The sequence below is a fragment of the Notolabrus celidotus genome, chromosome 4 (assembly GCF_009762535.1).
Source record: "Notolabrus celidotus isolate fNotCel1 chromosome 4, fNotCel1.pri, whole genome shotgun sequence".
NCBI classification, from domain to species: domain Eukaryota; kingdom Metazoa; phylum Chordata; class Actinopteri; order Labriformes; family Labridae; genus Notolabrus; species Notolabrus celidotus.
The window spans coordinates 11,806,397-11,824,422 of NC_048275.1; the positions used below are offsets into that span (position 1 = coordinate 11,806,397).

Below are 18,026 nucleotides of genomic sequence, written 5' to 3' on the forward strand. Positions count from 1 at the left end.
GGGGGGATGTAAAGGCACAGATCTTTTAAATGCCACAGGAGAGAAGTTACGAGGAAACAGACAAGAAAGAAAAGGAAGAAAGTGAAAGCCTTGCCGGGCTGCAGTGTTGCCAGGCTAGTTTTCCCCTCCCGTCTTGTAGTTTCCCGACTCTTACAGTTTGATGTTGACACACTCCAAAAGCGCCTCTGCCATCTTCAAATTACCATTGAACAGGGTGTGTTTTGGCTGCTAAAGTGATGCAAATTAAAATTTAACTTCCCTCCCATGCCTCACGGTGCTTGGAAGGTGTTGCTGCTGACACATGCTTCAGATTTTGCAGGAAGGTTTTTGATTTTCTTTGAAACCAACAGATGTACATGTTCCTTTGAATTTAGTTTGATCTCTCTGTTAGATTTCTATCTTTAAAGCATCTCTCACATCATTTGTTCACTCTCTTCAACAGATCAATCCTCCATAAACATACATTTCTCAGCTGAAGCCCCCTACAGTCTCTTCCACTCATGTTGTTTACTGATCGCTTTATTTACACTGAGGCTCTGTGTGGAGGTGCAGGGTTTTTTCTATGGTTATCCCCTCCTACGTGAAATAAAAAAAAAATCCACATAAAGATGAGAATAATGTATCAAACTGGTCTATTTCATTTTGGAATAAGAAAGCGGGTCCTTGTCCCTGGGCTGGATTTCTGCATTATTTTGAGCTCTTTAGAGTGTGTGTGGGATGAGTATCTGCAGTTCTTCTTATGATCCATGCAAACAAACACAAACAAAGCACCCTAGCCATAACCAATAAAAACCACTCATCCTGAGATGTTAATTGTGCTTCCTCTATCCCTTAATCCCCATCACTCCCCTCCCTCCACCTCCTCCTGTGTTTGAGAAACCCATAGAAATGACCTATTTTTATCCTCCTTTGTTCATCTTTGTCGTCTAATCTTGTAAAGCTTTGGTCAGATCAGTGAGGTCTTAAAATAGTCGTCGCCTTTCCCGCTAAGTTTCTTACATGTGAGAACGTGAGGGTGTGCATGTGTGTGTCTTAATGTGTTCTTATCCCCTCATGAACCAGGATAAACCTATCTAAACACACTCCACTTGTCTCCAACACCTTTTTTTTTTTTCCAGTTCCTTCCTCCTTTATTTATTCCTTTTCCTTGAGAGAGGCTCCCTGCATCTCACTCAAGGGGAAACACAGTAGAAGCTTTTTCTGGTTTGAGCATCAAAAAGGAAAGCAAAAGTGGATTTGTCTTGCAACTTACCTTGAAGTAAAGTCCAAGACAAGCCTCTGCAGGGATTCCTGCACTTTATTCTTCCCTACATGGATATTCCCTCCCTCATAAGATTGCTCTTTTCATCCAGTCTTACCTTTTTAATCAAAGGTCTGTAGTGGTGGAAAAACAGCAGCTGAATTTTGGGACTTGTTGCTCATTCCTCGAGGACCCTGCAGTGTAGCTGCACCAAGGTCAATGCCCTGACATACATTTCTGGGATTATAATGAATTTTGCTTCTGCTTCCTACAAGTGGGATGTGCTTGTTTATTTGGAGGTAATAGGTTCCTGTAATGAAAGGGCAGGGAATCACCAGAGGCCCAGAGATACAAAAGAATGCAATATCTTTGTCACACTATTGTGATTTCAACATTTCAGGCTACGCCGAGTATTGTGATGACAGATGGAAGCACTGAAAACTTTAATAGAGACAGATTCTGACGGATGATTTCTTTTTGGGGAATAATTTCTTATATACATTTATTTTAATATATAACTTCATATATTTTGAGATATACTGTGATTTATTACCATATTTTTCACCAAAAAAGAAACTATGCCCTGAGAGAAAATCTGTCTGCATCTTTTTTTCAGTTTGTCCACCACCGTTCACCAATTTTTACTGCATTGGAATAGGTTTGTCTAGAAGGTCCCTGGCTGCCCTTCTTACCATGCCCCTGCCATCAGTGTTGCATGCACCTGAGAGACTGAACTTGTATGACAGTTTATACATAGTCAAACGCAACCTGGAGATTTAAAACAGCCGTCAATGGAAAGTTTTTATTTGCTATACTGCTTTTGATAATATGGGTCTTAATATTAAACATTTTGCATCTTTATATATTGCATTGACAATAATAATACTACTGATTTTAATGTAATGATAGCCTTTTATTTAACAACCCCTTTTCAGGTCTTGTTTGATTTTCAGTGAAAAGGTTCCTCACAAAGCCAGCAAAGATCTAACAAGACGTATAAATCATTAAATTAAATGATGAAAAAAACAAATGTCAATCTAGTGTAGGCCAAACATTTGGAACGAAAAATATCTTGGAAAAAAAAAACTAATTAAATAGAATAGTATAAAAAATAAGCAAATGAGAGAAGTTCTTGATCCCACACTTACTGGTGAAAAGATATTGATAGTCCCCTTTCCTGCACACCAGTTATCTTGGGGTCAAATGTGCAGACACACTGAGCAGACAAACACACTCCTCTTTGGAGTGAGTGACTAATAGCTCCTGTCCTCCAACCTGTCAGTCAGTATTCGAGTGGTGATCCTGAGGAGAGAGGGGTCCGTGTTGGCCTGATGTTAAAAATCCAATCGGTTCTTTTCTCAGAGAAAAGCCAGTCGAGCAGTCTTTAGAGCTAGCAGACATCTAATTGAATGTCCAAGGTGAAAGTATCTGTGCAGAAGACATTGTGAGCATCTATAGAGGCTTAACACAATATCACAAACACCTGTATGTTTGTGTTAGTGGTATTGCAACAAGCATTAGATTTGAGAGGTTTTCAAAACATAAAGAAAGTTATTTTATACTCTGTTGTTTGTGAGCCACATCACTGCTGTACATGTCAAACATTGTACAACGTAATCATCACAAGCTGCTTGTATCCCACGCTGGGAATAAGATTGCTGCAGCTTGGACTGCAGGGTATCTGACATTAGATTAGCAGTGTTTGGTTTTGTGCAGGGACACTGCAGGAACACATGATTATTTCTCTGAAAATTTCATTTTGATTTCCAAATGAAGTGCTTTGAATCAAATTGCTTTGTCCTGATTGAGTCAATACATCTGGGACATGTGTTGTCTTCTGCTTTCAGGGTCCTATGCTTGTATTTTTGTGAAATTGTATTCCCACCTGCCATGCTGTGTGTCTGTGGTAATTGTGGAAGAGATTAGCATTTTGTACACACCTTGTTTTATTATAAGCACTACTAGAAAGTGCAACAATATACCTGACATTTATCCTTGAAAAGTCAAGCTTTCCTGACTTTGAGGAAACATCCCTGAGCGTCACCTGCCAACTTTTCTCTTTTTGATCTTCTCCTCTTTCCTCTCTTCCCTCTTTTACAGCTGTCTCGCCTCTAGCTAAGTGTTGACTGTATTTTTTGGCTCCTGCAGGATTTGTCACTGTGAAGGGGATGACGAGAGTCCTCTGATCACACCATGCCACTGCACAGGGAGCCTGCGCTTCGTCCACCAGTCCTGTCTGCAGCAGTGGATCAAGAGCTCTGACACGCGCTGCTGTGAGCTCTGTAAATATGAGTTCATCATGGAGACCAAGCTCAAACCACTGCGCAAGGTAAGACACAGTTTGTTTGCAAGGCCAATTAATGCTCGTGTTCATTTGTCCAGTCTCAGCTAATAGACTCAGGGCAGTCATTGCAGCTCTGTAAGTTCACATCACTCCTTCGTTATGAGGCAGAAAAGCTGCCTCCCATCTGTCATGTCGATAACACAGCAATGACACTGAGCTTCGAAGGCGCTTTCATAAGCACAACTTGTTGAAAGGTGAGGGTTGTGATTCATTTCATAGGGTTTACAGGCAGTACACTTCCATTAAAGTCTCTTATCAATCGCTGTGGCCTGGAGATAGCAGGACACTCTAATTAAAATTCCTCCACCCTTCATTAGCTGCACAAAAGGCCTTGAACAAATGCTCTGCTGTTAATAGCTTCTGAGTCCCACTGGTGAACACTGGAAGTTGTGTGAGCATGAAGAGAAATCTAAGATGAGATGTTAGTTTTGGAATTAAATGTTTATGAAAGGATGCTTAGATCCATCTCATCCTGCAACTCCCACTTCTGACCCTGCAATCAAGCTTTTCATCGCTGAAAAATTCAGTGAGTAATGCATTTAGATGTTGGGAGAGCCCAGCTCATCTGATGCTTCTGGCATTGCTTTTTGTGTTTAGTTTCGGCTCATTTTCTCAAACCAGTGACACAAACCTACCCACAGTGAGCTGAGTGTTCCTGCATGCCACTTTTCTTCTCTGTCATACTCACCCTGCCAAAAAAATGTTATGTAGCATTCAATCTTGATCACAGAGGCTGAAAAATCTGCATTGAATATTCTGTTCTCTCAATGAGCTTCTTCAAAAACAGCAGAGGGATCCTAAAGTTTAATTTCAAGTTTCAATTTGAAGTGAAGGCTTTTACAATACAGTCTTCAACTATTTTATCCTTCATGTTTTGGTTTAGCACCTAGCCAAACTCCCATATAAGCCTGCAAAAGTCTGATGTTTGACAACAAATGATGACTTAGTGTTAGTGATAAGTGTTTATGATGACCAACGATCCCTTTCTTTCTGTATCATTCAATCTGAAAAGTGTGTTAAGTCAGCTGCCTAAAGTTAGCTAAACTTTGGTTCCTAGCCAAGTTAGCCCCTCCAAAGAGCATCTCAAAGCCACTTGTTCTTCATTTGAAACGGCTTGTTTTTGTGTTTTGGACTGTTTTAATTACCTAGTTTGTTTTAAAGGGTGGAGACTTTTGCCAAATCTGCCTCAGAAAAATCTCCAGTGATGAACAATCACAGCCCCTCCTGACATCCTGCCTAAAAAAGAGAGAAGCACAGATGACTCCAACTACTTTTTTTGTGTTCCCTGCTATGGCAATGTCTTATTTATTCTATCATTGAACCAAGGAAGGATTTTAGCTCGCAATTCAGCTAAAATTAAGGACAGCTTGATTTTAGCTGAGCAAGCCCCCTAAAGAGCACCAGAGACACTGACTTCTAACTCAAAACTCTTTTGTCCAGAGTTTGTACCAGTTTTAATTACCTGGTAATGAAGGTTGGAGACCTCTATGGAAACTTTCTTTTTGGCAAAATTAATAAATGAAAAACAATATATCTTTAAAGTAATGTTTAACCAATATTAAACCTTAAAACATGCAGGACAACATCAAACAAGCTAGAATCAGATCTGTGCACAGCCCGTATGTTCACCAAGAACCACAGTAAATAAGTAAGCAAACTTTATTTAGTATAGAACCTTTCACAGGCATAATCACAAAGTGCTTTACAGAGAATCAATGTCGACAAGACAATACAATGAGCAATAGATAAGATAATAAAGAAAGCAGACAAAATGACATCAAATTACAACAGAGGGTCGAAAGCCATAACAAACAAATGTGTCTGAAGCTGCTTTTTAAAAGTCTCAGTTGAATCAGCACAGCACACTTGGGGTGGAAGACTGTTCCAGAGAGATGGAGCCACATGCTCAAAGGCACGGTCACCTTTAGTTTTAAGACTGACAAGAGGCTTTTATTTACCTGTAATTATTTCACCAAATGAAGGTTTTTTTCGGTTACAGAGCAGTTTGAATTGCCTGGTTTGTTTTGAAGAGGTGGTAACGGATGTTGAAATTTGACCGATCGTTTAAAAAAAAGGCTAAAAACTTGCTAAGCAACGTCAAACAAGTTACAAGCTCTTTTCCCAAAACCTCTGTCTGACTAACAGATACATACATAAACAGATTTGTACTGTGTTAGGTGTTTTTATTGATTTACATCACTGTCTATTAGTAATGGGGAGGAGGATATTGTTGTGGATAATTCCTCCCCCAGAGATATGGTCTCTGCTTTTAAAGTGTACAGCCTGCCATACTGTTGTATCTAAAAATAAAACCCTCAGATATTTGTTTATCATTGACTTTTAGGGGCAGCCCTTTTTAACTCTCTGTGTTTTATTTTCCAATTCTGTTTGTTAATTTCTTCTTCTTCCTTTTTTTTTTTACCTCTCTGTGTTATTTTCACCTCTTTAAATGTCCTTGCTTTGTCTTTCCTTCCACAGTGGGAGAAGCTACAGATGACAGCGAGTGAGAGAAGGAAGATCATGTGTTCGGTCACCTTCCACGTCATCGCCATCACCTGTGTTGTTTGGTCCCTCTATGTTCTTATCGACAGAACAGCAGATGAAATCAGACGAGGTCAGCACAGACTCAGACGAACAAACACAAACACACACATATTGTCATTGTCTGTGTTATAGATTTAGTGTTGTGTAAGATGTGATCCATTCATCCCTAATCTGCCAAGTCATTCATGTACAGTTTAATTACAAATCTGCACAACTATCCTGCTTTTTAAATGGTGTGAGTAGTATGAAATGTTCTCAGAGATTGGAACAATGTGGACATAATTCACTCGCCAGAGCTCAGTGGGCACCAAATAAATAAAGTGTGCTGAGATTCTTCAGAGATAATTTTCCGACTGTGAGTTTTTGGGACCTTTTATTTAAATCCTCTTTGATTTCAGACCTCTAAATGACAAAGTTGAGAGATAAAAGAGATGGAGGAAAGAGATTTTAAAAGCAGATCTATCACATCTGTCACTCAGAGATGTAGCCAGAGATTGAGACCTTCAGATGGAGGCGATTCTGGTTCATTCTTACATCTTCAAGAGGCTTAGAGCAGATTTCCTGTGCATGCTGTGAATCAGAATGAGTGAGTTAAAAGTCCTTTTCATGGTAGTCCTGTAATTGACTTGAGGTCCTTATGATGATTAAAGAGTTTATAAGTTTGTGTGAATGTTTTTTAACACTGTGTGACTGTGTGTGCAGGGATTATCTCAAAAGGGCTTGATGAAAGGATGAAAATTATGATGAAACGATGTGAAAAGCCATGCAACAGTACTTGGTACCAGTTTGATGTATGCATGCTTTAGCAAAACATTGATAAAGATGTATATTTTTCAAGTTAATCTTTAGGAGCTTTTGTGCCTTTTATTAGAGGCAGCTGAAAAGAAAGGCCTGCAGTCAGACCTGCAACCGCATAATCATGAATATGGCCTCTGTACATGGGATACAGTCACTTTCATATCCAAAAGAACATGATTTCTCATATCATAAACCAATAAAGCACACAGATTGACATATGTTGTTTCTCTAATATAAAAAAATAAAGTAAAAAACCTCTGTTGTCATGGGGGCATACTTTATGTGTGTTTTTCTTTGGACAGACCAATGTCAGCTATTCCCAATTACCTAAGCTAACTGCTTGTAACATAATTTTAAGTTAAAACACGTGAGACTGAATTTTTGACTCAGTTAGCACAATATGAGAGCACAAATGGTTACCTCTTGCTGACCTAACAACCTTGCTTTCCCTGTTTTGTGTGTGCTCCTATGATAGCCTCCTAGAGTATTCACATTTTTGCTTAACTTGAACCAAAGAAATTGAAGCTACACGCAATAATTTGGCAGATAGTCATTATGATTTAAAAAAAAATAACAATATTAAATCATGAACAGGAATTTAAAAGCCCTTTCAGCAGCCCCTTGTGTCTGGGCTTCTTTTTCCATCCATCATAACCTAAGCAGCTTTGAGTAACAGACAGATTGCTCTGCTCTCGCCGCGCTCTCGCTATCCAGGTTAAAAATGGAGATGGCTGCTTTGATGATGAGCTGTTGTATCATCGGCTTGCTTTGCGTCTGCAGACACTCATTCCTCGCTGGCATGTTTGGTGCTTTAGAGACGGTGTACAGATGGAAGAGCAAGCTGTGCCTGTTTAGCCCAACCTGATGATTCACACTTGTTAGAGTCTCAGAGGACTGTCGGGTTCAATCACCATGGTGAAGCCAAATAGGTCCTCACCAGCCTTGTTTGTCCTCTGCCAAGTTTCACAAAACCATGGTGATGCTTTTCTCTCAATTTGTTCACCAAGATTAGAGCAAAGTGAAATGTATTTCATTGTCTTCTTTGATTTGTGAAGCAGATTTAATATCTATGAGTGTATAATTAGTAACATCCTAAAATGTGCAACTATAAACCTATCAAATATCTGGGTTTGTTTGTGTGTCTTTGGTAATACATGATACTTACACTTTCTTTATTCATGCAGACGGAAGAATCCCAGGTAAACATTTCCACTTTGACCTTTGACTTTCTAATTGTGTTTTTCCCCCGTCAGCCTTTGTCGTCTGTCAGCTGTATCCGGTTCTTTTCCAACCGCACTTCACACCCTTTTCCTTCCTTTCCCTTCTGCCTTGATTTCAGGTTGTAAATACTATCTCAAACCTTTTAAGAGGCTGGTTTTAGTCACAGCACAAAACTGAATAGTAGGAGAGCACAGAGTGGAGGAACACACTGTGATATATTTTGTAGAAGAGGATTTTGATTTAAAAAACACACACTTTAACACTTTAAGAGCACAGTCTGTTATAAGCATATAATCATTGCTGCTATTTAATTAAATCGGTTATCAATATTAATCCACGTATGTATAGTATCATCACAGGGAGGTTGTGTAACTGACTTTTCCTGTAGTCACATCATAAACCTCTTAAATTCAATTTAACATGAAAAGACTGAGGGGGTTGCAGGTCAGCCGTTTTTTGTTTGGTCTTGTTTTTGAGGATCACATTTCTCCCTCTTAGTTTTTGTTTTGGTTGATGCAGCTTTTTTTGTAATACATTCCCTTTGACAAATCACAATTTTCCTCCCTTACTTGGGGGATGAAAGTGCTTTGGTGTGTCAGGGTTTCTGCAATTTTTCAAATATGCTGCAACTGCCTCAAAGGACATAAAAATGTTTTTGCACAGTTAAGCAAATGTACTAAAACTCACATTTTGTTAAACCCTCTGTGCTGTTGGGACCACTTAAAGGCAGTTATTTGTTTCGTTATCTTATATGTAGTATTTTTGGAGGCTTTTTTTGCCTTAATTTGAGTGCAACACTGGGGACATGATATGCAAAAAATGTATTTGCAGGACCATGGTGCCCCCATTTGTTTTCATTTATGTTGCTTCAGCATGAAAATCAGCTTGAAGACAGTTAATCTGCCAGTTATTTATTTTACCATGACCACCATGTCAGATTTATACTGATTTTATAAACTTGTTGGATTTATCAGTGCAGACTGATAGGGAAATCTGTAGTGCTTTTTCTTGGAATATCAGTGAAGGTACATGTCAGTTGATGACAGAACCACAGGGATATATCTGTTTTTGTCTTCTTTATTTAATTAATCATGAGTCAGGAAACTCTCATGTTAATTAAAACGTATACTTGCATTTTGTTTATCCCAAACTGATTTGCATTTTGTTTTCTGTGTTTGACTCGTACACATTTTTTCTCTTTATGTCTGTTCTCTGTCCCTCAGGTGTCACAGACTGGCCTTTCTGGACCAAACTGGTGGTGGTAGCGATCGGCTTTACGGGTGGACTGGTGTTCATGTACGTCCAGTGCAAAGTTTACATCCATCTATGGAGGAGACTCAAGGCTTACAACCGCGTCATATACGTCCAAAACCGGCCCGAGACATGTAAAAAGCTGGCTCTGGAGAAGCCGCCTCTCTTGGAGCCTGGTCTGGAGACCAAGGAGGCTCTGGCCCCCGCCCAGTCGGACACAAACTCCTCCCAGTACACAGAGACAGAGGACTACAGTATGGAGGTGCTTCACGTCTGACCACGCAGTCCATGTTCATAAACACACACCAACTGGCCCAGAGGGAAGAGAAGTGTGCGAAAGTGTGCAGAAGTGTGTGGAAATTATATTAAACAGAGGAACTACCAGACACTCCCTTTCCTCTGATCTGTCGGACTGTCATTCTCCTCTTGTCATTTTATAAACCCTGAACTGGACCCTCAGAGACCGCCAGATCAGGACTATCTTCTTCTATCAACATCCCTCCTTCCAGATTTTATTCCTCCCCCCAGACTGTCGCCTCTTTCCTTTTCCCCGGACCAGACTGCTTTTACTGACTTCTGTAAATGTCTGAAGAGGCCTGGAGCACACCACTCTATAAACGCAAACACACACACACCCCACACACACACACACACTTTAATGTTCACCTCTGGGAGAGCAGGACTGAGACAAATATACTCAAAATCAGCTCCAGAGGGCTTCACGTCTCTGATGCGTGGTTTGTTTATTTGTGAGTTTGTTAGATTTGTTTGTTTTTACCTCCTGTGAGTCTCAGGCGTATACCTGCCGTGGATCAGTATGTAGCGCCGCGCATCGGATCTCTGGAACAATCCAGCTACTGCCATCTCTGTCGCCATGGTCCTTCAGCCCTGAGCTGGTCTGGATCAGACCAGGCCTTGATCTGGACATGCATCGAAGCACTTTTGTTTTTTAGTTCCCTGAACAAACTCCCCTCCCTTCTTCTTGCTACTCTTTATTTTTTTCTTTGGTATGAATTGAGTCTTATAGGTTGTACATGGGGGAGAGCACACTCGAAAAAAACCTGGAAATGTTTGTTTCCTGTTCTATTTGACGTTGCATTTCCTCATACGCACATATTTAAACCCTCCTGTGGATGACAAAAAAGGAAATGGGGTTAAAAAAAGGAATCACGCTGAGTGTTTTTAGTCACAATAGAGAAAAAAAGGAGTTTTGAATATGACATCGGGCTCAAGGCTCTAATGCAGAAAAAAGGAAAATCCAGCCACATGACTTCCCTACCCCAACATGAACTTTCTGAAGGCTTTGAGAATGTAAACTTTTTAAAAAATGATAAAAAATAAATAAACAAAAGATCAAAAAAATAATAATAATCAAACAACATTTTGTACTGGTCACAGGAAATTGCCAGATAATTTCCGTGTCTTGAGATCATAACGAAAGCCTTTTGGCATAAACAGCGTCGCTCATGTTTTTCTATCATGTGAATGACACAGTATTTACAGAGTGATATTCCCTGTGCAGTTTTTAATATGTCTGATTTGTTTGCTTCGTCACGGGATACACTGAGAAATCCACAGCTGCCTATTCTTATCAGTTTGCCCTCCAAGTGCTCCCATCATGCGGGCGCTGCATTGATTAGCTTCAAAGAGATAGTTACAGTTAGTGTGTGTGTTTAAATTTGACTGCTTCAGGCTCAGTTTTTGCTCTGCGGGTCAGAACACACACATTTACAATCAGTCTCTTTAACTGGGTTAACACACTGAGCACAAAGTTTATATAAGAGAGCACGTGTTTGGATGTTACAATTTTCATCAGTGAGCATTTCAGACCAGCAGAAGTGTCCGCTTTTGTGCGTCTCCATCACCGTCGTCTTGTTGTTCTTCTTCACCTTTTTCTACTTGCAAGACTCGGCACAATTTGATGAAATCTGTTGTTTGGATGTTGCACTAGAGGTCAATACAGAGCATTTCAAGTAGAAGTGTCAGTGTGCCTTCTTCTGCTTCTGCTCTTATCACATGTTAAGAAGTCTACATTAGTTTTTGATCACTATGTAGTCCTAATGTTTCATTTTATTTGAGTATTTTCTATCATTTCAGCCTTATGTTGATAAATGAGACGAGTTGTTACAGCATTTCTTTTTCTGATTTCTCCAAGAGAAGCACAGCCTAAACACTGCAAAAGCATCATTTCAGGACTAAAGATGATTTTTATAGAGTAGTTTCTTTATATTCATCAACAAGCGGATAGTTTATCTTGCAATAAAAGGACAGCTTGGATGACTGACACGGTATGAGGCTGTTCATACCTTGCATTAAAATCCCATCTGTGTGATTCGGATCACATGTGACCAGCTATGAGTACGATTTGTTTACATCTTGGATCAACCATGTGTCTCCAGTGATCGCTTCTGATTGGATCTTATGTTAACACAGAGTCCTATTTATATAATGATGACTTAATGACTCATCCGTATCTTCAGTGCACTGTTATTGATCATCAGTGAGTGAAATACAGTCTTCCTCATTGAAGTGAAATGCAGACATGATATCCTGCATGTTTGTGCACACCTCTCTTTAATGCATACAATACGTCTCCATATGTTGGAATGAAAAAAATTAGAGTGTGGTCTGTCATGCCACGTGATCGCCTCTGTGGATACAGGAAAGGTGGGATGTCCTCAATGTGGCACAAGACACATGAGTGTACACTTTACCAGACTAATGTGGACAAATCCCTCTTAGACCCCTCTCTATGTGGACTGAGGAGTCAGATCCCAGCATGCATTGATGAGCATTCAAACCTGGATTTAAGGCTTGTCACTTGTGGTGTGATCACCCAGATCCAATATCGATGTGAGGTGTAAACAGTCTATGAATCAGGTATGAGCTGACTGCAGCGCCCTCTGCTGGTGAGGAGCTGGGCGTGCAGTCTGATGAAGGCAGCAGTGGATTTCTCAGGGTGATAATGTGTTTTGTGCTTACAGTCATTGTAAGTGCTTTTGTGTACGTGGGAGCACAGCGATGCCGGGCTCATGTTGAGCCTCACAGCCATTCCAGCAGCACACACACACACACACATTTTTAAAACTGTCTTTGATACCAGTAAACTGTCTGTGAACAAAAACAAAGGTCCAACAAACATACCTGACAGTTCCTGTTCAGCAGCAGCAATAAATGAAATCTGCGCTCTGGTTTTTGCAACAACACAAACTGTACTTGTGTATAAGCCCCACCGTAACAGAGATCTGGAGTCTAAAATGAATTTCATGTGTAATTTGAGCCGAGGGAGTTGTTGTGTGTCGAGTTGGTTTGAGACCTTGAAACAAGAAGCTTCTCTGAAACTTCATTACCCACGAGGCTCAGTGCAATTAGACAGATAAAAAAGTGCAATTACCCTTTTGTTGTTATTCTGTTCTGTAGTTATGTAATGGTGTTTAATGTCCAGGATGTCTTCTTGGGATACAAGGATTATTTCTTCTTTTTGTGTTGTATTTATTTTGAAAAGAAAACAGAGTACAACTTGTTCATTTAAAACCCCTTTCATAAGTAATTTTATGCAACTTACACTTTATTTTTCCCAGGCATTAGTACAGGAAAACCACTATCAGTCTTTGTTTTTCACACAATCATTTAGATAAGTTTTCTCATTTCACTGTGAATATTTGTTTCTCTTTTTAAACTTGTTGATGATTTGATAGTTAAATAGTTATTCAACAAAGACATTGAATAACAGCATTAAAGTAAAAACCAAGCATATTTTATACATAAAACAACAATAAATACTTAGTGTCCTCCACATGGAAGATTATTTTGTACTCTCTACTCATAGGAGCTGGCTCCTTTCATAAAGTCTGACAAAAACATTTTTATGTTGTCTGGATGACGACTGAGACCACTTTAGGCCGCTTTTACAAGCAGGCACGTTCCTCTCTGAGAGCAGCTTCTTCTCGCTTATGTTCTCTCTAAGTGTCTCCATCATCATGAATTGATTTCTTCATTGTGTAACCCTTTTTAGCTTGACATCAGCTGAAAGGTGAAGTTACCCTCTCAGCTTCATTGTCTCATTATTTTTTAAGTCTAGATCTTTCTGTCTGTCTTTGCCCTAACTATCGCTAACATTTTGTCATGTCTGGGAAGAGTGTAACTTGCATAAAGCTACATTTATTTACTACTGACTGGACTTGAACATATATGACTGTTCCCCTGTCTTATGATATCATTCCACAAGTTTGTCTGTGAATTTACTTTGGAATAGTAATTGTAAAGGATTTGGTAAAAGTACTTATGTTTTTAAAAGAAATATTGATGTGTTTTCAGTTTAATTTCCCATTTGAACAAAGTATGTAGAGTTAAAAAGAACAACCAAATAAAAATTAAGTTACTTGTAAACTTGTGTTTTTTGTTGTTTCTTATTCTGAGTTTTAATGTTGTTGTAGTTGAACCTTTTATGTAAAGCCAAAAAAAAAACAATGCAGTTCCAGTAGGACTAAAGAAATGTGCATGTTATTTTACAGCAGTAGGCCCAAACTACTACCATCCTGAAGTAAAGCAGCGGTAAGCCTCGGTGCTCTTATACGTCATCAGGGACTCCCTGATGTATATATATATAAGGTGAGTGACTGCGGAGAACACAGATATATATGTATATAGGCATAATGCCGTGAAGCGCTTACCCGTCCTTAATTTTAATAAACCTCAGCTTACTAATCTGTAAAGCTAGCAACTGAAGTGGCAGAAGACTTTCTGTGTAGCTTCTCAACCCATTGTTGAAATGTATATTTACTGCTTTGCTGGTGGCTCGTCTACTCTTCTAATACTGGGTTGGGTTGCCAACTACAACTGACGGCAGAAATAAAGCATTAGATTGCAGCTATGTGTGATCATTGGGATTTGAAATTTGTTGGATCCACACTCTCAATAAGATTTGAAAGGCTTAAGTTAACTTGCTTAAGTTAACCCCAATCCTAACCCTAACCCCAATCATAACCCTAATCATAACCCTAACCCTAATCCTAACCTTAACCCTAACCCTAATCACAACCCCAACCCTAACCCTAACCTTAACCCTAACCCCAACCCTAACCCTAATCCTAACCCTAACCCTAAACCCAACCCTAACCCTAACCCTAACCCTAATACTAACCCTAACCCTAACCCTAATCCCAAACCTAACCCTAACCCTAACCCTATCCCTAATCCTAACCCTAATCCTAACCCTAACCCTAACCCTAACCCTAACCCTAACCCTAACCCTAATCCTAAACCTAACCCTAACCCTAACCCTAATCCTAACCCCTAACCCTAATCCTAAACCTAACCCTAACCCTAACCCTAATCATAACCCTAACCCTAATCAAACCTTAACCCTAACCCTAACCCTAACCCTAATCACAACCCTAACCCTAACCCTAACCCTAATCACAACCCTAACCCTAACCCTAACCCTAATCATCCTGAGGCAGATGTGCTACAACAGACACAAGACAGAGTGAGGGATGGAGCAGAAAGAGCAGGTGCAGATTCTGATACATGAAAAACAGGAGACAGATAGTTAGGCAGCTGTTTGGTTTCTACCTCTTCCATCCCGCAGCACCACCTCCTTGTCGTCCACCAGCCAACGGAAACAGGGGAACTCAATAAAGTCTCCAGAGGGGGTCTTGACTGTGATGTTCCTGCAGTACCACTCATCCTGCACCCAGTACTGCTTCTTTTCTATCTTCACTAACACAATCTCACCCAGGGTCTCCTTGACCGTCATGTCATAGGAGTCAATCTGTTAATGAGATATTTGGTCTGTATGATGAATAAATAAATTCCACCAGTAATATCACACAGAGTAGTTGTTAAACCAGATCCCATGATGGGAGCACATGCAGCCAAAGTGTTGTAAAGTTTTGAATATTGTCTGTTTTTAATTTGTCAAAATGTATTGCGATGCAGCTTATTTGCTTTTGCCATGCACTGCCATGTATGGAGATGTCAGCTTGTTGCAATTTTCAAATGGATGCTTTCTTTTGAACTGTGTTCTGATATCAAGCTGGGTGGTTCCTCTCCTCCATAAAGCACAGGACATAGTGTCCATGATTTCCAAAAGGAATATGACATTTTTGATAAAGATCACAGAAGAGTTTTCCACAATAGCTTTTAAAATAGTTTGAGCCCATGCAGTGATATCCACTACAGAGTCATGTCTGTTTTTAATGCAGTGCTGCCTGAGGGCCCAAAGGTCACAGCTATTCTTTATTGATTTTTGTCCTTGTCCCCTTTGTGCCCATTTGAATCTCAATAGCCTCTGAATCATTTAATGATATTATATACTGTTGATGATGAATCCCAAAATACATACATTTTACGCTGCATTAAATAACAATCTCTGCATTACACATTTTGCCACTTCTGAAACTTATTTGCACTCCCTTTTGTGTACGCAAACATACTTCACATAACCACTGCATAGTGCACTTGTTTGGTAAGTCCAAATTTTTCGTCTGCGCCCTTTTTCTTCAAAAAGAAACCGGTTGCTCTCACAAGACTAGATGGCACGGTGCAGGCAGAAATTGGGCAAGTGTGAGTATATCAGAAATATTTAATTTATTTTGTATTCCATGGGAGGATCCTTCACATTTTAATATTGCCCTCTGGGTGGCCAAGCCCTCTTAGAAATGTATTATTTGCCAGATTGCAAGTCTACCCCTGCCCTTGAAACTGTTTAATCTGGCATGGTGACACAAGATGAGACCACACCTATCATACCAGCACCTACACTAATAAAGGTACACTCAAAAGATAACGGTTTCCCTGCAAAAAGCCCACATTGAATCCTATGTGAAAACACACCCCAAGTATCAAATGACAAAAGACTAGAGTGCTCTGAACAACAGAACAGCATGATGTAACAAAATATGGAGAGTAGGAATATTTCCGTTATTATAATTATCTTTCAATAAAAGGACTGCAGCACATCCATAAATCAGCTGCCTTTGACAGACTCTACATAGTATGCATGATGATGAATACCGTCCCCTGCTGGTGAGCAGCTGAGTGTGCAGTCTGAGGAAAACAGACTGACTGTAAAGTACCTGACTGTTACTGCTAGTTTAAGTTTCTCTGAGTTGTTTCTCTGAAACTTCATTACCCAGGAGGCTCAGTGAAATTTGACATAAAAAACTGCAATTACCATTTTGTTGTTATTCTGTTCTGTAGTTAAATAAGTGTTTTACATGTCCAGGACGTGTTCTTGGAATACAAGGGTTATACATTTGATAAACAGAAACAGAATAATTTGTTGATTTGAACACCAGATCAAGCATAGCTTTATCATTACTATGTTTCAGTAGGTATCTGAGGTCTCTTTGGTTATCAGCATCAGAACAGCTCTGAAGGAGAGGTTTATGTTACATGAGTAGGGACTACTGTGTTTTTTTTATATTAGTCTTCTGACCACTCAAAGTGCCTTTACATTACATATTGTGAGGGGCACTCACTCTGGCTACTTTTTGAGTTTGGTGGGAGAATCATCCCAGAGCACATCGGTTATGTGTGGGTGTGTATGGCTGATTGGTCCTGATTGAGGCCAGGTGTGAGCAGTTTATATATACCTGTGAGTTTCAGTGCGTTGTGCTGACTCATTGGCTGTTTTCAAAACCGTCTACTATACAAGCAGTACATACCGATTTGGCCAAAATTCAGTATGAAGTATGAAGTATGTAGTATGTAGTATGTAGTATGTAGTATGTGTAAAAGAGCAAAACCCAGAAGAAAATTTTACTGCTCAAGGCTTTCTCTTCTAAGTCTCTGGAGACGAAAGTGAGATTCTCACTTAAGCCTCATTCAATTTTCAAAATGTTCTCATTAGTTTCTCATTAGTTTCTCCTAAAACCCCCTAGGATAAATAGTTTAGACCATAACATGAGTCTTATTTGAGACTTAAATGAGAGATCTCATTAATGGCTAATTTTATTCTCTTTTTTTAAATTATATTTTTGGCCATTTTGCCTTTATTTGACAGGACAGCTGAAGAGAGACAGGAAATGTGGGGAGTAGTGAGTTGGGGGGCGATACACCCCTTTAATTGTAATCTTTTGCAATTTCTCTCAAGTACACTAAATCTTTGTGAAGTTGTTTTGTTCTCAAACAGACTTGTAAAGGAATGATCATATTGTGAAGTCAAAGAAGAGATCATTTGACATCTAAATAGCTGACCTTGCAAGTGGTTCAAATGTTTTAATGAGAATTGTAAGTTTGTGGACAATTACATTGAAATCTTAATTTTGCAGGGCACTATAAATGTTCATGAAAAGGTGAGCTCAGGCTCTTTCTTTGCTCCATCTGAGCTCAACTTGAGACACAAAAACGGAGTCTGACAAAAACAAATGGATGAGGTTAGATTGAGACAATTGAGAGAGCTCCCTGATTTCTCCACCTCAGCTCAAAAGGAGTCACAACACTTGAGAAATACTTGAGAATTATTTCAGATTTTGATGAGATCTCTTTTTGAACTGAAAGGGAGACTAAGCTGAGACTTTTTGCAACTTTTTTCTGGAGGCAAGAATGAGAAACAGGAGACAAGCTATAGTCTCATTTTGCTTTCAAACAGATCCCATTGTTGTCTAAGAGACATAAATGAAA

General features: G+C 39.5%; 1 protein-coding gene across 3 annotated transcripts in view; it reads left to right on the forward strand.

Annotated features, from left to right (window-relative positions):
- march8 (membrane-associated ring finger (C3HC4) 8) overlaps positions 1 to 10,763 on the forward strand; it is a 112,806-nt gene extending 102,043 nt beyond the window's left edge. For all 3 annotated transcript variants that reach the window (XM_034681715.1, XM_034681717.1, XM_034681716.1), the window contains 3 exons: positions 3,389 to 3,569; positions 6,063 to 6,198; positions 9,371 to 10,763. In XM_034681715.1, coding sequence (XP_034537606.1) covers positions 3,389 to 3,569; positions 6,063 to 6,198; positions 9,371 to 9,675 — 622 coding nt within the window. In that variant the 3' untranslated portion in view covers positions 9,676 to 10,763. The remainder of the gene's footprint in view (positions 1 to 3,388; positions 3,570 to 6,062; positions 6,199 to 9,370) is intronic.
- The last annotated feature ends 7,263 nt before the right edge of the window (positions 10,764 to 18,026 follow it).